The sequence below is a fragment of the Dipodomys merriami genome, unplaced genomic scaffold, assembly GCF_024711535.1.
Source record: "Dipodomys merriami isolate MVZ:Mamm:240054 unplaced genomic scaffold, mDipMer1.0.p SCAF_28, whole genome shotgun sequence".
Lineage (NCBI taxonomy): Eukaryota > Metazoa > Chordata > Mammalia > Rodentia > Heteromyidae > Dipodomys > Dipodomys merriami.
In genome coordinates, this window is record NW_027204270.1 from 12,975,621 (window position 1) to 13,001,512 (window position 25,892).

The 25,892-nt window shown below is 52.9% G+C and overlaps 1 protein-coding gene across 2 annotated transcripts; it reads right to left on the minus strand.

Moving 5' to 3' along the window:
* Positions 1 to 724: 724 nt before the first annotated feature.
* Positions 725 to 23,244, minus strand: Ldlrap1 (low density lipoprotein receptor adaptor protein 1). 2 transcript variants are annotated; one of them, XM_070037603.1, is made up of 9 exons: positions 23,061 to 23,244; positions 14,356 to 14,498; positions 13,589 to 13,701; positions 11,669 to 11,783; positions 5,823 to 5,895; positions 5,425 to 5,508; positions 4,554 to 4,684; positions 2,846 to 2,877; positions 725 to 1,900 (listed from the first exon to the last, which is right to left on the minus strand). In XM_070037603.1, the coding sequence occupies exons 1-9, from the start codon at positions 23,146 to 23,148 to the stop codon at positions 1,756 to 1,758; spliced, it is 924 nt and encodes a 307-aa protein (XP_069893704.1). In that variant the 5' UTR covers positions 23,149 to 23,244; the 3' UTR covers positions 725 to 1,755. The 2 variants fall into 2 exon arrangements, with proteins under 2 accessions (XP_069893704.1, XP_069893703.1); XM_070037602.1 differs by having other exon boundaries at positions 2,846 to 2,880.
* Positions 23,245 to 25,892: the final 2,648 nt, after the last annotated feature.

Here is a 25,892-nt window from a genome sequence, read left to right on the forward strand (position 1 = left end):
GGCAGGCGGCACTGAATGCTGGACCCACCACCATGCCTCTCCTTTGAAGTGCAGCTTGTGTTTCACAAAGAGACATTTATTGTTTGTTTTCACCATTAGAACTTCCTTTACAGCATCATGGAGAAGAGCCCAAGACTTGGCCGTGGACACCGGAAGCACACTGACAACTCAACAAGAGCAGACAGGCCGCAGCAGGACTGCACAACCCAGCAGGGCCGGGGCCAAGAACTCCAGGAGGGCCTCTGACAAAAGTCTGGGGTGGAGGGTAGGGGGATCAGGGGGAAAGCTGGGCAGGGAAAGGAAGTCATCCTTATGCTGATAAAGACACTCTATGTCCCCTCTCTCGCTCCACATCCCCTCCTGCAGGCAAGTGTATGGATTCTAAGACATGCTGGTGTTTTTCCCAGGGCTGCTCAGGCTGGCTCTAAGAAGCCAGGCTGCTGGGGCTCCTGGGAAGCAGAGCCTCACAGCTTGGCTGTGTTTCAGATGTCGGAGCCCACCAGGGCAGCAGGGAGGAAGGAAAGAGAGATTCTAAAGGAGCTTGCCGCTGGGATCGGGGCGGTGTGGGGAAAGAGCAGCGTGATGCTTACAGAGTCTAAGGAGGAAGGAGCAGACTTCCAACACTGGCATCTTCTGGGAAACTGGCAGCAAGATAGATAGCTGGGCACAGAGGCCTGCACCAGTGCTGTGAGGAAAGGCACCAGATGGCTTGTTATGAAACACATTTTGGTCAGAAAATAGCTGGAGTTTTTTGGTTCGTGGGAGAACAAAGCTAGAAGAAAAGGAGGTGTGAGCTGGGAGAAAGCAGCTTTGGCATCAGATGTAAGTTCTGCTCTCAACTCCACCCCTCTGTGCCCGGGGCCTGTTTCTGTAGAAAAATGGCTGTGAAATATATGGACACAAACCCGGGCTGTAGGGAGAGGCAGGGATGGGACTCTCATGGATGTACAGACAAAACAAGAGCAGGCGTGACCTCACCCATGGGTGGGAAAGGCGGGAAGAGATCCAAGGGTGGAGCCATCACCAGCCGGGATGCTCCCAGTCCTAGACTGGGGCAGGAACACAGGGTCCAGAGCTTGGGGGACCAGTCACAGACTTCTGTGGGAGAAGGGCAGAAAGTTCTAGTCCACACAGCACCGTAGAAGAGCCTCAGGGGGTACACCTGCTGGGTATGCTTTAAAGTGCCAAGCTATGTCCTCTTTGGTCAGGGGCTGCCTCTTCAGAGTCCTGGGTCCAGGCCTCAAGCCTAAGCCTGCAGTCTGAGGAAGGAAAGGGTAAAGACCCAGGCTTCTGTAGAGTGAGGGGGAAGGGGGGAGGCAGCGGGGAGGCTCTTCCTGTGCCCAGAGCACGCTGGAATTCTGACTGCCCTTTTGTACAGAGTGGGGGTGTCCCAGGGAAGTCCATGTCCTTACAAGAGGGACAAGAAATGCTTTGGTCACTGTCCTGATACCCACGCACAGAGGGGGCAGGCTCTGGGCTAGAGAAGCAGAGCCTGATGCTGGTCACAGCATTCTACACTCCCCATGCTCAATGCAAAGCTGGCTGCCAAGTGTAAGCCAGAAGTCACTGAATAAATATTCAAAGCATCTTTCAGTTCTTGGAGAAAAAGCAGGTTCAAATCTCTCTTCTCCTGTGACTGGCTGCAGCTTTCATGGGCAGGAAGAGGCTGCTGTGTCCTGGAGCCGGCTCCCATGTTGTGGGTGACTTTGGTCCATCACATGTCAAAGCTGGCACTGTCCTGCTGGCCCCAGGCCCTCAGAAGCTGAAGAGCTCGTCCTGCTCAGTGCCACTGCTGTCAGGCTTGTCCCAGTCGATGGGTGAGAGACACTGGGCATAATGGATGTCCTGTGCTGACAGCCCCGTGTCCAGGACCTGAGGATTTGTCCGAGACTGCGCCAGCCTGGAAGGCAGAGCTGTGTGAGCTGAGCCCCTGAGTGAGCCAGAACAGCCTGGCCAGCACCATGGCCAGAAGGAGGAGGGCAAGAGCAGAGCTGGGGGTAGGGGAGGAATGGCCAAACCCAGGGCCAAGAAGAAAGTCTAAGATGACAGGGGGTGGAGCCTCTAACCAATGGAGAGTCAAATCCATGGAGCAGGCAGTAAGCACACCCACCCGGGGACAGACCTGGTCTGGAACTGCCCAGGAGGGAAGTCAGCAACAGGTGGTCAGGAACTGGCCTAGCCACAAGCAGTCTTGACTGCCAAGTGTGTTTAAAAAAAAAAATCTAGATTGTGGACACAATCTACGTGCACAATAAATGACGAGCACTTCCTCAGGGGGAGGGCTCACAGGGGTACGAAGCCGGAGACAGGCTCTGGCACCCTGTGCCAGGTACAAGCAGGATCCCCAAAGGCCAGGGCAATGAGTTGATCCAGGCCAAGTAATATGCACGTGAGGGATTAGCACAAATCCAGTCCCAGTCCCAGTGTGGGATTATAGCACCACCTTATTTTCTGTTAAGGCTCTGCTGATTTCGGAAATTGCTAATAAAGGACACATGATACTTGAGCTGAACCAAGCCCAATGGAGGGGACAAGGCCCAAAGAAAGGCCAGGCCTAGAAGCAGCCCACGTACAGGGAGACAATGAGCTTGAGCTGCAATGTTCAGTTCCACCCTGAAGTGGCTGTGTACCCAAGAGTAGCTTCTGATATAACAGCAAGAGCTTTCTAACCCTCTGAGCCCCCTGGAGGGGTTCCCTCCCCAGTAATTAGCCCCACATCTCCACGCAAGTGAAGGGGGGCTGGTGCTGGAGGTGGCCTAGTGCCTCATGTTCTCAGCATAGCAAAAGCACTGCAAGGGAAGGGAAGAGAGGGCCACTTGAGGCCTGTGGTCCCAGTACAAGTTACCTGGAGAACGCTTCATCCAGGCCATCGTCCAGCTCCTTGGGGAAACAAAGCAGGAGTCAGGAGGAGTGCTGAGTGGGGACCCATACTCCCCATGGGGGCCTATCCCAGCTCTCAATCAACTATGGGGAAGTAGGACACTTACACAAGTGCCCAGAGGAGCAGACACAAGCAGGTCTCCTGCCTAGCTGCGACCACCAGCCACACAGCCCATGAGCCCAAGGCTGGGTATAAGGGCTGGGAATGTGGCTTAGTGATAATTGTGCTTGCTTAGCATGCATGAAGCCCTGGGTTCCATTCCTCAGCACCACATATACAGAAAAAGCTGGAAGTGGTGCTGTGGTTCAAATGGCAGAGTGCTTATCTTGAGCAAAGGAAGCTCAGGGATAGTGCACAGGCCCTGAGTTCAAGCTCTAGGACTGGCACACACAAAAAAAAAAAAAAAAGCTGGTGTGGAAAGAGCATGGGCACATCACAGGCCTCTAGAAACCTGAGTGGGTTCGACTCCCAGACCTGGGGCAAATCACAGAGCTTCTTTGAGACCCAGTTTTTCCTTCCACAAAATAAGGGATCTGATTTCCATGGCTTTCAGACCCCCAAAGGGAAAAGCCAGAGGAAGATGTCTGCCCTTATTGACTTCCAAAACTAGTCAAAATCCCAAAGATGGAATCCTAGCCCTTGGGAGGCTGACACAAGGCCCGGCTAGGCTACACAACAAGGCCCTATGTCAAATAAATGAACAAATATAAAAGCCAGATGCCTTGCTCACAGGCCATAACCCTAGTTAAGACCTCACAGCCTCAGGCCCAAAGCAATGCGCAAGGTCCTTCCTTGGCCCCCACAGGTAGGTGAGCAACTTCAAGGTGGTCCCTAGATAGTAGAGGTTTGAGGGGCACCCTGGTTGCCCCAACAGTCAAAAAGCCTTGAAGGTTGTTTTGGAGTCCTTCCATGTTCTAGATTTTTAAAAATTAGAGAGGTACAACAAATAAAATTTAATGGATGCTGGACTGGAAGGACACAGGAAGCATGAGTGGAGAAGGGTGGGGAATAATACAGATTCCCTGTCATTTCCATGTTAATTTCCACGTTAACCCTGGTTTGGAAGATATGAACACCAGAGAACTTGGATGAAGGGTGCACTGGAATTCTTTGTACTATTTTTATAACATAATCTGAAATTACCTCTTAAAAAAATTACAATTAAAAAAAACAAAAACCTTCAGGTTCCTCTGGGAGATTCTGTGGGTGGAGGTTAGTCACCCTCTTACTAAAGGACGCAAAAGCTGAGACACAGCGAGGTCAGTGACTTGCCCTGGGTCACAGGGAGGCAGGGACCAAGCAGACAAGCGTCTGAGGCTGTGGATCTGCATTTAGAGGGCTCAGCAGGGTGGGTGTCAGGCACAACTCTGCCACACCAAGAACAAGGGAGCCTTTGGCTGGTTCTGTGCTGGGCAGTGCTGTGGAGGCTCAGGCTAAAAGGCCAGGCATTGTAAGAAGACAGCTGTGCTGGAAGCCAGGTCTGTTAGGGACACAGCCCCAAGTTCAAAGGCCACATTGTTCATCCCCTACCCTGGACTTGGGTGCTACTGGGCTAGGTCTAGTCCTCCCAGAGGCCCACAAATCAGGAGCTGCCTGAGGCTCATCCAGAGATCTACCCAAGGCTCATTGGATTCTGTGGGGTCCCCATGCTCCCATTGGGCTACTTACTCACCCAGACAACGTTGTTACTGCTCAAGGCTTGGGGCCGTGGCACCTCATCCATGTTGGTGGTGTTGGCGCTAACTGTGGACAAAGGGGCCTTGGCCGATTCTTCGAAGTCTAGCAGGTTCCCGGTGGCAACCGCTATGAGGTCAGGCAGAGTACCAGTGGGATATGAGCTCTTTCTCTTCTGGCCCCATCAGGGAAACCCTAAGCTATTCAGGTCCCAACTCCCTCTTCAGACCTGGCCTTGTCCAGGCCTAGGACAGAGACCACCCAAGTCCTGCCTCACCTCCCAGCCTTTGGACAGCTGTCCATAAAGAAATGATCTGTCTTTGCTGAGATCTGATAACACAACTCTCATGTTCATAACAGTTGCTGAGTTTTTTGGGGTTTTTTTTGTCGTTGTTGGTGGTGGTGGTGATCATGGGGCATGGGCTCTGTCCCTCAGCTCTTCAGCTGAAGGCTAGTGCTGTACCACTTGAGCCACAGAGCCACTTCCAGTTTTCTGGTGGTTTACTGGACATAAAAGTCTCATGGACTTCCCTGCCCTGGCTGGCTTTGAGCCCCGATCCTCAGATCTCAGCCTCCTGAGTAGCTAGGATTACAGGCGTGAGCCACTGGCACCCCTGCTTAGTTGCTGAGTTTTAAAGAGAGTGCATACAGGACAGGAAGTGCACAGAGATGGTTCATACATTTACATGGATGCACAGTTTGAATAAACATGCATGCAAGTATTTTGTTCCTTGTCTATATTTCCTATGTTCTTACCTATAATGTCTGTGTTACTGATTTAAGAAGAAAACAATAAAACACCCACGGGTTTGCCCCAGCCCAAGAGGAAGGAAGCCCAAGGAAGGGCCCCTCCCAGGGCCAAGACTCACAGCTTTTCAATGAGGGGCTGCTGTCATGGTGGGGCCCCAGGATGTCTGCTCCTTCCTGGCTGGCTTTTTCTCTCTTCTCTTTCTCTGTGGGAATCAAGACATAAAATGCAGGAGCCTCAGCCCTGACATTCTGTCTTCAAGCAATCACTTTGCAGGGGCCCAACTGCAGCCAATCCCAGGGGGCAGTGTTCAACACCCTGTGGATGTCACACAGCCTTCACTTGTCCTACGGGAGGGAGATGGCTGTTGTTCTAACAGATGGGAAAACTGAAGGACGGGTAAGGGACCTGCTCGCAGTCACAAGCCAGGTAAGGGGCCAAGGTTGGGAGCCAGCCCAGGTGATGCGAACCCTTTATCCGTCTCCCCTCAACCCCCTTGAAGGAATGAAGAAGACTCACCTTCCTTGGACACTTGCCAGAACTCGAAGGCAACTTTGAAGGCCTGGGCTACAGTGAGGGTGACAGCTTGAGCCTGAAAAACAGGAAGTTGGGGCAGGCAGGGGCTGGTGTCAGCTAGGGGAAAAACTTGTCTGAACAGAGGACTGGGGACTCCCTCCTGGCAGCTCCAGGGCTCCAGCCCAGGCTGGGGAATGCCAGGTGCATGGAGGCGGGGCTGGGCTCCTCCCACAGCACCTGGAGCAGCCATGCTTAAGTAAGCCATATTGGGGCAGGGTGGTGAGGCCCATCTTTACCACCATTAACCCAGACAAAGTTCCACTCTCATCCCAGCCTCCCACAGCTGTTCACCTCCACTTCTTTGCTTCCCTGTGAGAGTAAACCAATTATGTGTGGGGCTTACTTCCTTCAAGAAGGCCTCCCAGATTATCTGAGGACTCCAGACATTAAGTGAGCCCTTGGACTTGGAGAACAGAAAAACTGAGATTGGAAGGGCCCCATCACTGCCTGAAGAAGCCACAGCCAGAGGGGCCACAGGTAGGCTCTGTTTAGGACTGCTCAGGTTGGAGGGGCTGATAACTGGAACCAAGCAAGGGAGGGGAGTGGCTAGCAAATCTTCAGGAACAGGATATCAGTCATTAAGTGCCAGGAACCAAATCCATTCCACACAGTAACCAACCTGCAGGAAGTAAGGACATGCTGGCCCTTTATGCCTGAGGAGTCCATCCATGCCTTCAACCCCCACTTGAACATACCACTCCTCTCCTGCCATGGGTGTGGAGTTCTGGTACCACCCAGATCTGTGGGTCTGCATACCCCATTCCCAGGGCAGACTGAGGCCCCTCAGTGCTGGCTCAACTGCACCTGGCCTCCTGCCAGCCAGGCCTTTCCCCAGCCCATGTCTATTTCCATACCTCCCTCCCAGAGGTTCCAATGCAGGGTTAACCGGTGCAACTCAAGCTGCAGCCGGAAACACCACTGAGATTCTTCCTGCAAGCCCCGGGCAAGAGAAGAAAGCACTAGACTCTTTCAAGTGCACAAGGGCAGGCCAACCAGCCTCAGTCTCATCTCCTCCCCTATGCTAGACAGCTCAATTCAACTGAGAAATGAATCTGTGGCCATTGCTGCTTTCAAAATTCTTTTAAAAACATTTAAAAAAAAGATTTAAAATTCCCAAACAAGCTGACTGATCTGTGCCAATTAAACTTCACGAAGTATAAAAATCTCATTTGAATGTCTCCATCATTTACATCTTTGATGGAAGTTCGGGTGCTTTATGGCAAAACTTAAATATGGTAATTAAGTATGAAACTCTTCACAGCTGTTTACAATTTAAGCTGTCACGTCTGAATCAAGTTTAATAGACCCAGTTACCATTGAGAATTGCCCATGAACTAAAAATATGGGCTAATTACCAGCCCGAGCCAGATTACTGTATACCCAGCAAGCACTGGTCATCCAATGTGGCAGGGTTATGGGAACAACATTATTCTTGCCTGCAGGAAACCTGGGGACACAGGCTTATAGTGTTTTTGCAGAAATCTGCCGGCTCATTTGCATACATTCCAGCCCCTCAGCCCTGACATCCTAGGCTGTGAGTTAAACCAAATACAACCTGAGATGAGCTGTGTAGTGTGCAGGTGGCTACAGGCCTAGGCTGGGCAGGGACTTGGAGGTGGGCCCAGCTCGCAGCCACTGCAGGAATCTGTCCCTCGGCATTAGCTGGAAGGAGGGCTCACAGCCCAGGCAAGTCTTTGCTTCTGTAATCCCCAGCCTGGTGCCCAGCCCTCCTGAGGTTCCTCTGGCTGAGTCTGTATTATTACTCTGACCAGTTACCATCTGACCAGGTTGTGTGTGTCTCTTGTTCCCAGTAACCAGACTATTTTTGACAGCACCAGGGTTTGAATTTGGAGCTTTCTGCTTGCTAGGCAAGTGCTCTACCCATTGGGCCATGTCTCCATTTCTTTTTGCTAGTTTTTGGGGGTTTGGGTTTTTTTGTTTGTTTGTTTTTTGCCTCAGCCAATGTGGACCCTGATCTTCCTGTTTTACATTTGCAGTTATAGCTGGGATAACAGACATCCCACCATGTCCAGCATTTTCCTCTTGAGCTGGGATCTCATGAACTTCTTTGCCCCAGCAGGCTAGGAATGTCAATCCTCCTGATCTCACCTCTCATGTAGCTGCACAATCACTGGGTTCTTCACCCCTCAGAGGGAGCCCCGCTCTCACATCAAACCAGGTTTGTGCTCCCTATTGGAGCTGAGGTACAAATCCTGCACAAGGATTACTCCAGAAACAGAGAGCTTCATGGCGGGCATAGCTCTGCCTCTTCTCAAGCAGAACTAGAGTATCCAGGCCCCAAGAGTCTGCATAGTGATGCTGAGCTCCCCACTTTTAGTGCTGGCTGAGGCCTCAGTCTTGAGCAGAAGCGAACAGTTCTTTGCAGGGAGCCTTCTACTAACCAGGCCTACCAGGACTAGGGAAGAGAGGCCTGAGTGGGTTGTACTGCCTTAATCTGGGGCTAAAATGAGGGTGACCTGGGAAGGCGCTTGTTGGCTGAGCTTTGATCACAGGGTTCATACCTCCTAAGCAAGCACTGTGCCACTTAAGTCACACCCCCAGACCTTTTTGTTTTAGTTTATTTTCATATAGGGTCTCAAGATAACTTTGCCTGGGCTGGCTTCCGATGGTGATCTTCCTAATGCTACCTAGTAGCTGGGACTGCAGACATGCATCACCATGCCCAGCTCACTCCAGCAAAGGGATGTAGAGACTCAAGTTGTGAATGCTGAAGAATTGGGGGTGAAGTGCTTTGTACACGGGATCTCCACACTGGCCTGCACTCACCTCTCACCGCCCACCCCTTGGCCTGACACACTCCTGCTGATGTGTACTCTGATATGTATGCTGATATGAACTTCAAGGACTCTGCTCTGGAAGTCTTCCTGACCTGTGGAAAATTTCATAATCTCTTGCCCAGCTCAAGCTCCTGGGTCCAGTTACCAAGGCTGGGCCCTTCCCCTTGACTTGTATGGCTGCTCAGGTTCCCCACTGCCCATCGCAGGGCCTGGTCCAGGACAGGGGGCCTATACATCTCTAGAGGCTCATTAGTGGATGAGCGCACTACCCAAGGCTCTCATCTCATCTCTGCCCACCAGAAAGTCTGCGAAGTCCTGAGAACCCCCAGGTTCCCAAACAGGGCTAGGCCACAAGGTCAGCCACACACTGCCAGCCAGGGCAGGGCTAAGGCCTCGGGGCACTAGGCAGTGTACCTGCACCACTCTGGGCTTGGCTGTCTCTCAGAAGAGCTCTCCAGTGACCCTGAAGCACAGAAGCTGGGGAGAGAAGGATGCAGCTCAGGCAGTCAGCCCCTGACCACAGACAGGCTGAGAGAGTGAAGAGCTGGGTGTTCGGTAGGAACCCTGCCCCCTGCTGACCAGGGGCCAGCAGCCAAACAGTAGCTGGGCTTTATTTTCCTCAGCAATTGCCCTCTGGCCTGGGGACAGACTGAGCTGGCTCAAGCCTGTCTAAAGTCCTCTGGCCAGGGCAGGCCTCCCTCTGAATCAAGCTGGCTCCCTTTCTCCTATTCCCAAACCTTCGTCCCAGAGAAAAGCCACAGCATTTGGGAAGGCCTCTCCTACCCAGGCCCCAGCTCTGCAGTGATGGCTGTGGGCCAGCTGCCCCGCCCGGTACTTGCTCCCATCAGTGGGGAAGAAGAGATGAACAATGGGGACATAATGAGCTTTGTATTTTAAGTCCCCGTGGCCTCATGAGAGACACCACTAAGTCACTGTAGGAACAGGCTGTCACAGGAGAAGCCACTGCAGCTCAAGGCCCTGGGCAATCATGAGATCCCAGATGAGTAACAATGACATTCAATCTACAGGACAAACAGGAGATGTGTAAAATGCTGGGTGCAGGTGGCTCATGCCTGTAGTCCTAGGTACTCAGGAGGCTAAAATCTGAGGATCATGGTTCAAAGCCAGCTGGGACAGGAGTCCATGAAATCCAAGAAAATTCTTATCTTCAATGAACCACCACAAACCAGAAATGAAGCTGTGGCTCAAGTGGTAGAGCACCAGCTTTGAGTGAAAAATCTAAGCTAAGGAAAAATCTAAGCCCAGGCCCCAAGTTCAATTACAGCCACCCTGCTCCCCCACCCCCCGCTCCCCCCACCCCTTCACACACACACGTAGAGGTAGGCAAAAGAAATGGACCTTTCAGAAGGATCCCAGAAGTGGTAGGCAAGCAGCCCAGGGAAGGATTTTAACCATTGTCACACAGCAGCACTTCAGCCATGACCATACCACTGGGCTGACTCCTACTCCATGACATGTGTGCACAGGCTGAATCTCAGCTGTGAGTGCTCACAGACTCATCCTGGAACCTGTGAATGTTACCATACATAGCAAAAGGGCTTTATAGGCAAGATTAACTTAAGGATCTTGAGAAGGGAGATTATCCTGGATTACCCCGTGGCCCAATGTCATCGCAGAGGCCTTGAGAGGAAGCAAGAGTCAGAGAGAAATAGATGACTGTGGAAGCAAGACTGGAAGATACAACATTGCAGGCTCAGAAGACAAGGAGGAGGCCATGAACCAAGGACTGCTGCTGGTCTCAGAGGGGAGGAAGGCAAGGAAATGGGTTCTCCCTAGAGCTGCCAAGAGAAACTACCCTCCTGGCAGGGTGGTTTTCTGGGACCGCTGACTTCCAGAACTTGTAAGAGAGAAAATCCATGCTGTTTTAAGACACTAAATTTGTGTTAATTCTTAGGGCTGCCCCAGGAAACATTCACAATATCTAAAGCTGCCCTGCTAAGGAGCTGAAAGCCCGGGGGCCACAAAGATTGTGATAGTCTTGATTTGTCCTTTGATAAGGGAACAGAGAACATTTTAACTCCCTGTCTTCAAGAAGCACAGGGCAGAAGGACTAGGCTCTGAGTTGTTCACATTGTGAACAAGAAATCAATCAATATCTTCCCTGAAAGAGAAGATGCTCAGATCTCAGGGGCCTGGGAAACAAAGCATCGACACCAAAGACTGACTCACCAGTCATGACAAAGGCCAGGGCCCACCAAAGTCTTTGGTAGGCTTTTCCTAGCCAGATGAGATGGAGGGGTGGGGGGGAGGTGGCCTAGAAATGGAAGGAAGCTCTTGGCCTCTTGGCCCTAAGTTCTTAAAGTTGAGCACTGGAGTTGGCATAAAAAGGTACCATAGCCAGGCACCAGTGGTTCACGTCTGTAATCCTATCTACTCAGGAGGCTGAGAACTGAGGATCATGGTTCAAAGTCAGCCCAGGCAGGAAAGTCCGTGAGACTTTAATCAATAAACCACCAGAAAACTGGAAGTGGTGCTGTGGCTCAAGTGGTAGAGCACTCGTTTTGAGCTGGAGAGCTCAGGGACAGCGCCCAGGCCGAGTTCAAGCCCCACAACTGACAAAAAAAAAAGGTACCACAATAGTCACTTGTCCTTCCCTGCTTCATAGTAATTCCTCATCTTTACCCCTTCCTTGATACTTCTGACTTCCCACCTCTGAGAACTAATCTGTGGAAAGGGCCATACCCCCTAGGCTGTACTAATCATGGAGATCCAAAGTAACTTCAAACTTAACAAATCTGTTACAGAGAGGGAAGGATCCAGTTGCTTCCTGGGGACACAGGCCAGATGCTGCCCACAACAGCTTATCTAACTGAGTACCACCTGCCTGCTCGCCTCCCAATACCCCTGGCTCTCAGCACCCACTGGAGAATCCCAGGGACTTCATTCTTTTTGAAAAGTGACTGTTAGTTTTGGGTCCTGCCATCTGGACCACCCAGGCCCCCAAGAGTAGGCTGTGTTCTTCCCACTGACCATTTTCCGCTTGGTGCAAAGAAAGGCATGGCATTCAAGATTCTCGCTGTGTTGGCTCTGGGCAATGTAGGCAAACACCTTGTCATGCATCTTGTCTGCTGTGCAGTAGGAGATCCTGAAAGGCAAGCAGGAAGTGTCATCACACCTGGCACGTGCACTTGATCTCATCTAGCATCTCTCATTTCCAGAGAACCTGTTGTCTCTTCTCCACTGGGGGCAGGGGTAGGGGAAAAGAGGGCAGATCTGGCCTTGGCCACCAGGCCCAGCATCCTGGGCCATCTACAGAGCAAGGATACAGGCCAGGGAGGAGGGACTGGTGGTGAAGGAAGGCACTTTCCCCTGTTTCCCTCTCATGCCATGTCCCCAAACACAGCTGAACCCTGTGCACTAGGCAATGTATCAAAAGCTTTATAGACACTGCCTCACTAATTCTAGAGCAACCCTCTGAAATAAGCTCTATTACTAGCTTGATTTTCAGATGAGGAATTAGGCTAAAGATCTGTGGAAAGAGTAGGTGCCAGAGCCAGGCCTGATTTCATTACCACATTGTGCTCAGGCTCGAAGAGGAAGCAGGATACATTGTGCGTATTGTCCTTCACCTGGGCTTCCCTGCCCAGGTATCAGGTAAAAGCCAGGCTCAGCCTTCCCAAGCTCCACAAGTAAGTACTGGAACCATGGCCAGGGATAGAAAGCTGGGACTGGAGCTAGGGATGTGAGTCAGTGACCCAACTGGAGACTCATTGGGCCTGGGGGAGACAGCAGCTCCTCTGCAGGCCACATCCCCAGCCCTAATCTCCACTTCCAACCTCAGCTCCCCAGAGCCCTTGGTCTCTAAGACCCCGCACAGTCGGATGCCTCTACACTCATGAGACTCCCATCTAGGGGCTGGCTGTTGCAGGGGTGGAACAGCTCAGCAGACTTAGCCCTCACCCAGGTGGCTTTGGCTTCAACTGCACTGCTTCATTAATGCCACTAAACACCCTCCCTCCCCTGCCCCCTAGACAAAAGTGGGTAGTGCCACATCCCCAGCTTCCTGTTCTCTGGTAGAGGGATCCAGCCATAGCAAGATGCCACCTCCCCTAGGAGCCCTTCTCTGATTTCCCCTGCTGGACTCTGCTTTTCTTGGGAAACACCCTATCTCCTTTCCCTATCTCTCCATTCCCTCCTAGACTGGAAGCTCCAGGAGGGCATAGACCTCGGTAGAGCAGGTACTTGGAAATGTTAGTGAAGGGAAGTGGGTAGAATCCTGCAGGTGAGAGGAAGGGAGCAGCTTGAAACTCTGAAGCCACCTCCAGCACACCTGTATGCACTCCAGCCAGCTGAGCCTCCTGCTTGGAGACAGAACAAGAAAGTGGAAGGATGCCTGGCAGAGGGGATCTGCTGGACAGCACTCCAGCCTGGACCCTACCTCACGACACAGTCTCAGACCACACCCTCCTTGGGCCTTGACTTTTCCATCTGTAAAATGGATCTGGACTGTCCCAAGGTAGAATCCGATAGCAAGCCATGCAAGAAAGGATGGACCCTGCCTTTCTAGCAGTGGGGCCCTGCCAGAGGGACCACTCATACTCAAGTTCCAGACCCTGCATGAGCCTCCCTTAGGATGCACAGCCAGCAGTGTTCACAGCAGAAGAAAGAGGCAGTGACTCGGTAGCTCTCTGCTCCCAGCTTGACTCAGCAGTAGACAGAGGCAAGGGAAGCATGGCTGATCCAGGCCTGACCAGGCCTCAGCTGCTGGCCCACTTCACTAAGTGTAACAGCACAGAAAGGCAGCACCTGCATCACCCCATGCTACAGATGAGGAAACCAAAGATCCATGGTCCCAGATAGAAAGCAGCAGAGCCTAGATTCAGATGGGACACACCAATCACTGCTCCCAGTGACAAGATGGAGACTTGGGCCACCCCATGCTGAGCCTACCTGTATATAGACACATTCTCAATAAGCTGGTTGGTGAGGTTATCAGTCAGGATAATCCCCCGTGGTGACACCTTCAGCGTTACCTTCTGTAGCTTCTTCCCACTGGCCTTGGCCTAGAAGGGAAGACGGGTCAGAGGAACCTGCCTGACCCTCCTTTGTGAGCTGTACCCTACTGTTCCAAAGCCCCAGACTCAGGGTCCATGTGAGATCTGCACACAAGGTAGGGGACCTGCCCCAGGATACATGGCTCGGAGGTAGGATACCAGACTCTGCACTGAGATGATCTCAGTACAGACCTTGTTCTACCCAGCGTGTGCAAACATGCGCACACGCATGCGCATGCGCGCGCGCGCACACACACACACACACACACACGGCCTGACCTGCAGTAGAGGTCGTCATGAGGGTAAGTGGATTTAAAGGGCCCCTGCTCCATCACAGCTGAGCAGGAGGCAATCTGGCTAGAGGTGACAACCTCCCCATGCTTCCTGGCACTCTAAGTCACCAACACTTAGGTTGCAAGTCTGAGCTGGGGAGGTGAGGCAGAAAGCAGCCATGGCCATGACACCTGAAGAGGCCACTGACCTTCACCCTACCAGTCCAATGGCTCCCCCATCAAAGTCCCTGAGCCTGACAAGGACTCAAGGGCAAGGACAGGCCCAGACATAACCCATCAGGGTTACAAGGCAGGTCTGAGGGACAGCCCAGAAAGAAACTGGCCCTGACTCAGGTGGGCTCCATGTGTCCCCTCCCAACCAGGCACTTACCGTGGCCACGATCCTCTTGACAGCTGCGGCCGACAGCTCCTCACCCTTGGGCCGCTCCACAAGTGTCATGCCCAGGTACTTGAGGCTGAAGAGCATGCCCTCAAGCAGCGTCTCCCGGGTATCTGTCCAGTTCTCCGGCAGCTCTGGGTGGGAGAAGGCAGCTCTCAGACCCTGCTGACAGGCCCACTGGCTCTCACCAGCCCCATCTCCCTGGACCACGCCATGAGGGGTGCCAGGTGCCACGGTTCTTCGCGCTGGTAACAGAGCTAACTGTTTCCAGGAGGTCCCGGGCACCTGATGAGATGCTTGCGTAAACTTTTCTCTTTGACCTCAGGAGAACCCATGAGCCAGATCTGTCATCACCCCTCTGCAGACAGCCATGCCCAGGCAGGAGGCCGACACATGACTAAGCTGGGAAAGCCAGTCCATGCCAGGGCCAGGTCTCCGCCATATTTCCAAACTCAGCTTCAACATTAGCACCTGCCAAGGGCAAAAGGTATTTTCCTACCGAATTACTAGTAGTATTCTATGAGGTGGGTTTGAGCCCATTTTACAGATTAGGAGGAAGTAACTGGAGCAGAGCACAGCGGAGTAAACAGGGAAGGTCCTTGAAGAGACCATGACTAATGTCTGGAGAAATCAGCTTAGCTCAGTGGTGGACTCAGACAGGGAGGCAGGGTGGGAAATGGGCCTCCACCAGGCCCCACCACAGGAGAGGGTGCTGAGGAGGCAGAGGGGTGCAAAGGGAGGTCCAGGACCTCCCTTCAGAGGTCCTTCTTTGACAGCTGAGGTCCACGCACTCAGAGGAAACAGTGAAGCTGAGCAGATCAGGTAACCAGGTGTGACCCCAGGATGAATGCACACTGCATACTTGGCCTATCCTTGTCCCAGCCTCTCCCAGGTGGTGTTCCCATGGACTCTGCCCACTCCACACCACAGGACAGGAGTGTTTTTTTGGGGAGGAGGGTCCGGCCGTGGGGCCTGAACTCTGGGCCTGGGCACTGTTCCTCAGCTCTTCAGCTCAAGGCTAGCGCTCTACCACTTGAGCCACAGCGCCACTTCCGTTTTTCTTTTTGCTTATGTGGTGCTGAGGAATCGAACCCAGGGCCTCATGCATGCAAGGCAAGCACTTTACCACTGAGCTACCTTCCCAGCCCTGACAGGAGCGTTTCTATAGACTATACCCCCTCCATACCACAGGAGGAGTGTTCCCACATACCCTACCCACTCCACACCACAGAACAGGAGTGTACCCACACACCCTACCCCCTCCACACCACAGGACAGGAGTGTTCCCACACACCCTACCCACTCCACAAGAGGGAGACAATTCTTCAGCCTCACATGCAATCTTGTTCATAACAGTACAGGACTTAGGCAAGAAGGGGGCTTCCAAGGGCCACCTGCCCTAGGACATCCTGTTCAGGGACTGGGGCATGCCCTGTGTGCTCTACCACACAGAGGGAAAGGCCACAGACGTAAGCTCAGGACTGGGCATGGCAGGCTCCAGGCAGCTGAGATCCTGGCAGAGATGTCTCCCTCTTCCCTGATAAGAATTCAGCCTAGCTCTGGAGTCCCAAATGGCTGTATCCCTCCCTCTCCACAGCCAAGAGGAGACTGCACCCCAGCTCCCTCTGGGTTTGCACTGTGCTCCGAACTGGAAAAGAGCGAGGGAATGGGGTGATATTGGCTGAAAAGAAATGTACCCTTTAGCTGACTTATGTAATTAATCACTCTGTTGATCACCTTCATAGTAACAAAAAAATAAAAAATAAAAAGATCTGGATAACCTCATCCCTAACTCTGGCCCAACACATTGTCCTCTAGCCTTCATCCCTCTATTCCAGTGTGAGGCTGGGCTCCCAGTGAGATGACCCTAAAGCCTAAAATGACCCCCATCCTCTGACCCACTATCATGAGCTTATGTCACCTGCTCTGCCACAAAAAAGCAGGAAGTTTCTGAGGTACTTCCAGTCCTGGGACAGGTAATGGGGGCTCTAGAAAAACTTGGACATCAGCCTTGCTCTCAAAGATACCAAGACTAAGAGCACCATCACCACTATGCTACCACGAAACAACGATACAGCAGTAATAAAGCAGTGGCTTCTACCATCTCCTCCAATACTCACAGATATAGCAAGCAGACATTCTCTCATCCCCAGGCTACAGATGAAGAAAGTGAGGCTCAATGGACTCGGACCAGAAAACCCAAGCTAGACCAGATGTCCTTATCAAGCACAAGATCAAGTCAAAGATCAGGGAGAGATTCTTGGAGGCATTTCCTCCCATCTGGAATTGGGTTTTCCTAATACCAGAAGCTTCTCTGCAGGCCAGGATATCCAGGCCACCACTGCCAACTTCAGACCTGTCTGCACATAGGTGGTAAAGGAAATACAGCCAAGCCCATCGCCTATGTCCTGGGCAAACATGACTACTCGGCTGCAGCTCTATATTCCCTTTCCAACACAGGGCCCCAGGCAGGCAACACCAAACAATCAGGGGTGGCCTTATGCATCTCCTTATCCATTCCTGCCCCCAAGGCAAACATCCTTCCTCCCCCTATTTTTGTGTTCCCCATTCCCCCATTTCCTCTGGTTCAGCCCTTTCCTGGCCACTTTCCAAAACCACTTCCGCTCCCTTCATTCCCGGGGGGCCAAAGCTTGCCAAGGTCACTGGTGATCTCTTTGCTGTCAAAACATTCTCTGTCCTCCTCGACCTTTCAAATGCTTAACATTTTTCTGCATTCCTCCATTCTCTCCCTGCATTCTACCCCTGCATTCTACCAGCTGCTTCAAGACTAGCTGCCACTCATCCGCCTCACAGACTCAACCTTCACTCGTCAGATAATACAACTGAGGCTCAGAGAGAGATGGGACCTGTGTAGTCATACAGTAAGTTAGATGGGACCTCAATCCCCACAATGACTGTTGGGTCTGTTTTAATTTTAAGTTCCCCCATCTCTAGTCCCAACATACACACATACATACAGATACAGATAGATATACATACACACACACACACACACACACACACACACACACACACGCACGCACGCACGCACGCACGCACGCACGCACGCACGCACGCCAGGAACTCCAGTCATACAAAACTTCCCTCTCACAATGCATCAACTACTTTCAACTTCTAAGCTTTTGCTTAAGTAGTTCTGTCTACCCCAGATGCCCTTCCCTTTGCTTGATCAAAAATTCCATACATCTAGTCTCTCCTTGACAGCCTCCATCAGGGGCTAGATCCTGAGTGAGCTATTGACCTTTGAACCTCCGTTTTCTCATCTATAACAAGGGGGAAGCCACAGTCTTTGGCTTACAGGGATGACTGACTCTTAGGTAGGATAATGAAATAAGCTGGGTGGCTCATGCCAATAATCCTAGCTAGCCATGAGGCTGAGATCTGAAGACTGCAGTTTGAAGTGAGCAAAGTCTGTGACTAGCAAAGTCTGTGACTCTTATTTCCAACTAAGAGCACAAACACACACACACACACACACACACACACACACAAACACACACACACACACACACAGCCAGAAGTGGAGCTGTGGCTCAAGTGGTAGAGCACTAGCTTTGAGCAGGGACAGCACCCAGGCCAAGTTCAAGCCCCAGAAGTGGCTGGCACGCACGAACACACACATGCATGCAACACATACACACATACCCACACACACAAAGTAATAAATGAGATAATAAAAAACATGCTCAGCCAAGGGTTAAGGGTCAGGCCCAGAGCTGGTCCATGCACTGAAATGTTCTTGTTTTCACCCACTGCCCAAAACCAAGCAGCTGTCTCTCGTCAGTCAGAGGACCTGTCATTCATACCTGCCTCCCCAGGACCTGGTATGGAGGTGGTGCCTTGCCCCACTGTGCTACTCAGTCTCCTCCTGCATCTGTCTCCCTTATTTTTCATCTCCCATGCTGGGGGCTCCTCTCTCCTGTGCTCTGGGCGCATGACGCGCCTTCATTGAGGCATGTGGTCTCTGGTGCCCACACCTTCCCTCAGAAACCAGCCCCTAGGAACCATCACACAGGACTCAGCCCACAAAGCCAAGAATGGAGGCCACATTCCTCATCACCACAGGAAACTAGGCCTTAGAGGGGAGCTCCCAGAGGCCTCTGGGCAAACAGAGGCTTGTATCCACAGCCCTGTTCCGGTCTTAGTTATTTTCAGCCCTGTGGTGGGTAATGACTGCAGTATTTTAACTTTGCAATTTTACAGATGACCTGCTGCCAGAGTTAGCTGGGGACAGGCCATATGCCCAGTCGAACTTCAGCTATGACCATGTGCTCTTTCCTCATTAAGGCACCACTCAGAAGTTAGGACCAACAGTGTCTTGGGTCCTTCCACTGCCTTGGAAGACTCAGCTGGATGGGCCTGGAACATGGAGCTGCAGCTAACCCCATGGGCTGCGGATGCCCGGCATCCTGGCCTTGCTCCCCAGCCTGGAGGGCGATGGTCTAAAAGCCACACAGACAAGTTAGGAGTGGACTCATTGCCCTGAGAAGAGAGTGCGGTGCCTCTGCAGACACTCTGAGAAGTGAGTCAGCCCTTCAGGTCTATCTTCCGGAAAAGTTAGAGGATGTGGGAAGTACTAGGCAGATTTCAAAAGTCAAAGTCATAGGGACTGTTATCAAAGCAAACAATTTAAAGTGATTATAGTTTCCTAAGTACCTCTTTACACTATAAGAAGCCTTGGAGCAGGAGGTAGGGTTCAGTCACTGAACCTCCCCATCCATGCCTCAGTTTCCTCAGTTTGAAATAGTGACAACTGGGGGGGGGCAGAAGAGTGAGGGGATAGTGACTAAATGAGATGAATCTGATCAAGGTACACGATATGCATATGTGGACATATCAAAATGATACAACTAAATGACACTAATAAAACATAAGGAAACAAAAAAGGTGATAATAATAGCATCCCCCCCCGAAATGGAGTTGTTCTGAAGATAAAGTAAGTTTACACCTGACCCTGCTTGGTGCTTACCAAGAACCACTTAAAGATGAGCCATTGTCACCATCAAGGTCAAGTGCAATGAGCTTTTTAGAGTACACAAGGTAATTACAACACTTTAAGAAGCCAAGGAGGGGCTGGGAAGGTGGCTCAGTGGTACAGTGCTTGCCTTACATGCTTGAGGCCCTGGGTTCCATTCCTCAGCACCACATAAGCAGAAAAGGCTGGAAGTGGTGCTGTGGCTCCAGTGGTAGAGTGCTTGACTTGAGCTGAAGAGCTGAGGGACAGTGCCCAGGCCCAGAGTTCAGACCCCATGACCGACCAAAAAAGAAGCCAAGGACATGTGGCATTCCCACTGCAGAGAGCTCAGGAGTGTGAGAGATGCAGGCTCCTAGCTAACAGCACTGGCTCTTGAACGCTGTACTTCTCCTAGAGCCTGCCAACCCCCTTCTGGTATAAGACAGGACTCATGCCTCCTATCCCACCAAAAGGAGCATCTGACTCCTTCAAACATCACTCCCAGAGTCCTGGCTTCTGACTAACTGTCCCCAGGTTTGCTGCTCCCTCCTGTGTCTTTACAGTCACCTTCTCAGAGAAGTGGTACTTCCAGGGCCCTACTGCATATACTCCTCACATCCAACTGACTGCCAGCGCCTCCAGTCTGTGGGCTCCTTCCCCAGCAGTCGTCCCAGCCATGACTGCACATCACAGCCCCGCAAAGGGCCAGCCCAAGCAGGGGGGCATATTCCACATTGGTTCTCCCCCATGGGCTTAAAGCCCAGCAGCTCTAGTGGTCCTTTGTTTTATAATGTCCACTTTGGGATTCCCTTCCCTGCTCACTTGTCCTCATGTTCTCTTCCCAAACGAATAACTAGAAGGCTAGTTATTTGGACTCTGAGTCTCCTGCAGGAAGAACCCAGACAAGGACACCAGTCACTGCATTTTTATCTCTGGCATCCTGTCAGCCTCTGCTTGTCTGTGGCCTTGTCTGCTCTGCCCCTCTTTACCAGAGCACTGTCAGAAGACAACTAGGTTCTCAGGAGTCCCCACACCTGTGTATCAGTAGCAGACACACAGTCAGTGCTCAACAAACAATGGCTGGGTGGTTGGCTGGGTCTGTAATATTTACACTATTGTGAGTAAACACGATTAGATTCTTGTGCCATCACCTCCCACCAGGAACTCAGTCTACTGGAGCTGGCACCTCCTATTTCTTTATCCTTTCTCTCTGGGCTCTCTGGCAAGTTGGCACAACCTACCAAAAAAAAAAAAAAAAAAAAAAGCTCAAGGGACAGAGTGGTCCCTTTGGAAAGAAGGGTACCGAGGGGCCAGGGTAAGGCACCCTTCCAGGCAGCTAGGAGAAAGGAAAATCCCTAGCTAGAGACTGAAATAAAATATTTATGTTTCCCAAGATACAGGAAACTGGTATATGAGAAGGGAAGACAGCCCCCTTGGGAGGTCAGCACGACTGGGAGACAAGGGGGTAAGAGGCTCAGAGCTAGCCTGATGTGCTGGTTTTGCTGTGTAACCTCAGGCAAACTGCAACCCTTCTCTGGGCATCAATTTCTCTACACTTGAATCAAAGACCTGATTAACCCCAGGTGAAGATGTAAGAGGGGAGGGGAGGTCACTGCAGACAGCAGAGATCAAATCAAACCTTAAGTCCATCGGCTTCACATTGTCTTCAAAACTTAGCCACAGACTCCAATCTTGAAGGCTAGGCCCAAGGCGAGTAGACCACACCCCAAGGCCATCCACCATCTCTAACCTGTGGTCACAGTGGTCCCCAGCTACTGCCAGCTTAACAAGGGCTGGTGTCAGCTCTGAGACCTTCCCTTTCCCAAAGCCACAGTACACTAAAGACCCAGAGCTGGGGATAGAGACCCAGGGAAGACTCTACTTCCCAATTCCCTTATCTCTAAAATGGATCTGACTGATAAGAACTCAGGCTTAGTCACCTCCCTTGATCATAATCAATAACAGAAGCTGAAATACTTCTTAAAGCAGTAACCAGAACAGTAAGTACCACTTATACTTTTCCTCTAGGCCAGGCACACCTACTTTGGCAGTCTGAGGCAAATACTACTCTTATTTGCAATTTTCAGATAGTGAAACTGATTCAATAACAGTAATAGGTGAAGTCTGAGTATAGAAGGCACAAGTATTGGGGGGAAGGGTGAAAGAAGAGGGGCACCCCTGCTTCCCTCCAAGGTGTAGAAAGGCTCTAAGCTCCCCCAAGCCTGGCCCACCTCAGTAAGAATCACACAGGCAGGAGGAAGGTGAAGGGAAGAAAACACTGATCGGGAGGGAGCATTATTACCAATAATCTTCTTTACACTCCTGTTCAGGTAAGAAACTGGGGGTTATTGAGAATAAGTGACTCACCCTCAACTGGAGCAGACAACCAGGGGTAGGTAGATCTAGGCATCCACCCCTTCAGAACCACTTCCCTGGGGCACCCCTCCCCACTTGCCTGCTGTCCCTCAGCCCCACAGAGCTCCTCCATGGAAGACAGGGTGAGCCCTCAGAATCCTGGTCACATCCCTAGGAGTTTATAAAGAACTATTTTGGAAGCTGGTACAGGCCAGCCTGATCCAGCGGGCCTCTGGCCCCACCCCCAGCTGCAGGCCCTAGCCACATCCACCATGCCAGTCTGCGCTAGGAGGGGCCCACAGCTGGAACTGCAGAGGAGGGCCCAAGGAGGGGCAGGGCGGGCTCCTTAAGCCCAGACACGCTGGCAACGCGCGCAACCCAGGAACCTCGGGCTCCCTTGGTAGAGCCCTAGAAGGCCAGGAGGGAATAGGGGTGGAAAGGGCTGGGCGGTTTCCCGATCCCCAGGTGTGTGGCAGGTGGGGGGAAGGTGGGGGGTGGGAGCCCTGAAGTTGGGCTCCAACTTCAGCCAGAAAGGCCCGAGTGGCTCCTGGGCTTGGTTTCTCAGGCCTCGGGGGAAGGTGGCAGGTGACAGCGGCAGGTGAAGGCAACCTGGAAGTAACCTGAGAAGGAGGGAGACAGGAGGGGCCCCCGGGGAAAGGCTCATCGGCGGCCCAGACACCCCCAGGAGAGGTGGCGGCGAGTGTGCCATTTGCTCCGGCCCCCAGGGACTTTCGAACCCTCCCTCACCCCCACACCCCGGGGAAGGTGCGAGAGAAAACAGGTTTCAAAAGCAGCCTGGAGGTCAGCCGGCCACCTGGACGCCGCCGGAGTAGAGGATGCCGGGGTCTCCATCGCCAGGTGTCGGGACGCTCCGGAGACACCAGGCCGGGCCTCGCTCCCCAAAGTAGGTACCGAGACCCCGGAGGCACAAGACGCCGCCGCAGGTCGGCCTGGAGTGGGGAGACGAGGGGAGCCCGTGGGTGCTGCGCCGTGGGGGCCCCGGGGTGCAGCGATGGGCGCCTTCCCCCACCCCGGACGCGGACGCTGCCGGCCCAGCAAGGTAGGGAGGTGTCGGGGGGGGGTCCCCGAAGTCCGAGCACCCCACCTGCACCCCCGCCGCCGCCCCTGGAGACCCCGCGCTCGGCCCCCTCCCCTCCCCCGCTGAACCGCGCGCACCCGGGAAGTGAGGGCACAACTTGACCCCAGGCGACCCCAAGTCCCAGGGCCCGGCCGGGCCGCGCCGGGCCGCGACCGGGTCAGGCCCCGCCTCTCCGCCAACTTGGCCCAACTCCGCGCCCGCAAGAGGCCCCGCGCCACCCGGGCCCGGCCCGCTCCGACCCGGCCCGGAGGACGCGCACACACTCACTGCGGTGTCGGCCGCCGCCCCCCCAGTTCGGCTTGGCCAGGCTGGGGCTCCGGATCAGCGCCCGCCCCGCCGACTTGAGCGCGTCCATGGCCCGCTCCGGCCGCCGCCGCCGCCGCCGCCGCCACAACTCCGTCAGGAAAACTTTCCGCCCGGCCAGGAGGCGCGCGGGCGGCGCACTCCTCCCGCCCTCCCGGGCGCCCGCTCCGCGGCTACGTTCGGGGCGGAGCGACGGTCTGGCCACGCCCTGGACACGCCCACTCCCGAGGGACACGCCCCGGGTCGGGTTTGGCCCCGCCCCTGTCTGGCTCTGCGGGCGGTCCGCACGCTCCGCGCTCCCAGGTAAGGCTCAAGTGCTGGCTTCTAGTCCCCGACGCCCCCCTTTCTCCACAATCCCCACGGGCCGAGCCGAGAACTGCCGTCCCCTCCGCGGGAGGCCAGGGCCTAGGATTCTTCACATCCCCTCTGGAAGCTGCTTGGCAGACTAAATAGGAGACCTTTCGGGAATACAAAGAAAGAAGCTGGGAATGGTGGTGCGTGCACTAGAGAGGTCGAGACATTAGGATCAAGACATTAGGATCTGCTGCACAGTGTGACCCTGTCTCCAAAACTGAACAACAAAAATAAAACAAGAAAAGAATAAAAGGAAACAGATGTCCTGGGCCCAGGAAGCTTCCAGAGGAAGAACAAGGGCTGGGGCTGGAGCGTCAGCACGTGTGCCCTCATTACTGTGCGCCTCAGCGACCTCCGACCTCCGTGCATCGCGGGACCTCCTGGGCTGTCCCCCTGCAGCTCGGGTCACAGCCACCGTGGCTGACATGTGAGAAGACACCTGTGACCCTGGGCAGATCCTCTTCTCCCTGGGTCTCATTCTTATCTGTAAAATGAAAAGTGATCCTTTCTCGAGTGACCCTTCCAACCTGCTAAGTGTGTGTAACCTTGACCCAGACCCTCTCTTGCCTCCTGGAAGCAATCTCAGAATTTCAGAATTCAGACTCTAGAGCCGGGGCTCAGGTGGCTCGTGCATATAATTCTAGCTACTTAGAAGGCTGAGATCTGAGAATCACAGTTCAAAGCCATCTTGGACAGAAAAACCTAAGAGACTCTTGATCTCCAGTTAACCAGCAAAAAAGCTGGAAGTGGAGATGTGGCTGGAGTAGTAGAGCACCAGCCTGGAACATAAAGGGCTGAGTGAGAGAGTGAGGCTCTGAATTAAGCCCCATATCTCAGCACACAAAAAGTAGGACTGGAGGCATGGCTCAAGTAGTAGAGCACCAGCCATGAGCAAGCAAACCCAGTGAGCATGAAGCCCTAACATCAAGCCAAGCTTCCTAATAAAGAATATATATTGAGCCGGGTACTGGTGGCTCACACCTGTACTCTGTAATCTCAGGAGGCTGAGATCTGAGACTCTTATTACCAATTAACCATCAAAAAGCCCAAAATGGAACAGTGGCTCAAGTGAAAATGCTTCGGCTAGAACAAAAAAGTTAAAGGACAGTGCACAGGCCCTGAGTTCAAGCCCCAGTACTGGCACAAAGGAAAAAAATGCCATAGGAGTCCAAGACAGAGTGCCCACCATCATCCAGCCTCTGCTTGCTCCTTTCAGAGAGGGTGTCTCAGTAATGTGCAAGAAGCTCTGTCTCCGATTACTCCGGGCTCAGAAGCCCACAGCCAATACTTCTGGAAGAGAAACAGGGCTGGGCTAGCTCAGTAGCAAAGAATACCTGGCTGACATTCCACCCTTAGCACCTTTCTAAGTCTTCTGTCCTTCCCTGCTCCATCAGCACTATTTGGGAAGATAATGCAGCCAGCTAACCTTTACAGTTGCCTCCTCCAGGAAGCCTTCTTATACTACGTGGATCAGGTTTCCCCTAACACAGTCTCCATCTTGCAGTATTGCAGTTTCCACAGCCTGTTTCTTCTCTTCTCTCCTCCTTCAAGGACAGAAAGACTTTCTGATTCATTTCCAAGTCCAGACACTTAACAGTGGGGCCAAATAGAGCTAAAACGGCTGTCAGTATTCCTTTCCCCCCTTGCTCCTGTCTCTGGTCTTTCACCTTTTCCCTCAAAGGCAGTGAATAAGGAGGTCACAAGACTGAGCCCCAACTCTCTTATCCCAGAACAGCGAGGCCCTAGAAGATGGAAGGCACTTTCTGGCGCCTGGAGGTAGAGGAGTCACGGGTCTGCTGGTGAAGACACCATATGTGCTCAGGAGGGGGCAGGCCTGGGAAACGCTGTGTGCAGCCTGTCCCCTCCCCTCCCGGAGGTGCCTTGCTGGGAGCTGTCAGCCATGTGTCCCCTGCAGAGGGGCAGCCTGCTAATGCCCCTTCTGCCGCTCCCAGACACAAGCAGAAGCAGAAGGTCAGAGCTGCGAGGGGCCTCTTCTGTGGTCGCTGGCCAAATCCTCATTTCACAGGTGAGAAGTCTGAGGCCCAGAGAAGGGCAGGGACTTGCCCAAGGTCACACAGCAAGCCAGGACCAGAAGCCACCTGGGGTGTTTACAGCCAAAGGGAACAAGGAAACCTTGAAAGAACACAGGGTGCAAAGATGAGGTTTGGGGGTAATTTTTTTTTCCTATTTCAATTTTTTCCTTTTTTGTCAGTCGTGGGGCTTGAACTCTGGGCCTGAGCGCTGTCCCTCAGCAATTGAGCTCAAGGCAAGCGCTCTACCACTTGAGCCACAGTGCCACTTCCAGTTTTCTGGTGGTTTATTGGGGATAAGAGTCTCACAGACTTTTCCTGCCCGGGATGGCCTTGAACTGCAATCCTCAGATCTTAGTCCCCTGAGTAGCTAGGATTACAGGTGTGCGCCACCGGCACCCAGCAACCTGCC

What these genes read in the sequence shown, in the direction of transcription:
- Ldlrap1 (XM_070037602.1), bottom strand. Translation starts at nt 23,148, where the DNA reads ATGGACGCGCTCAAGTCGGCGGGGCGGGCGCTGATCCGGAGCCCCAGC. An exon ending in GGGCGGCGGCCGACACCGCA is followed by an intron (nt 14,499 to 23,060) that starts GTGAGTGTGTGC and finishes TCTCCCACCCAG; the next exon opens with AGCTGCCGGAGAACTGGACA. An exon ending in CTGGCAAGTGTCCAAGGAAG is followed by an intron (nt 5,509 to 5,822) that starts GTGAGTCTTCTT and finishes TGATTCCCACAG; the next exon opens with AGAAAGAGAAGAGAGAAAAA.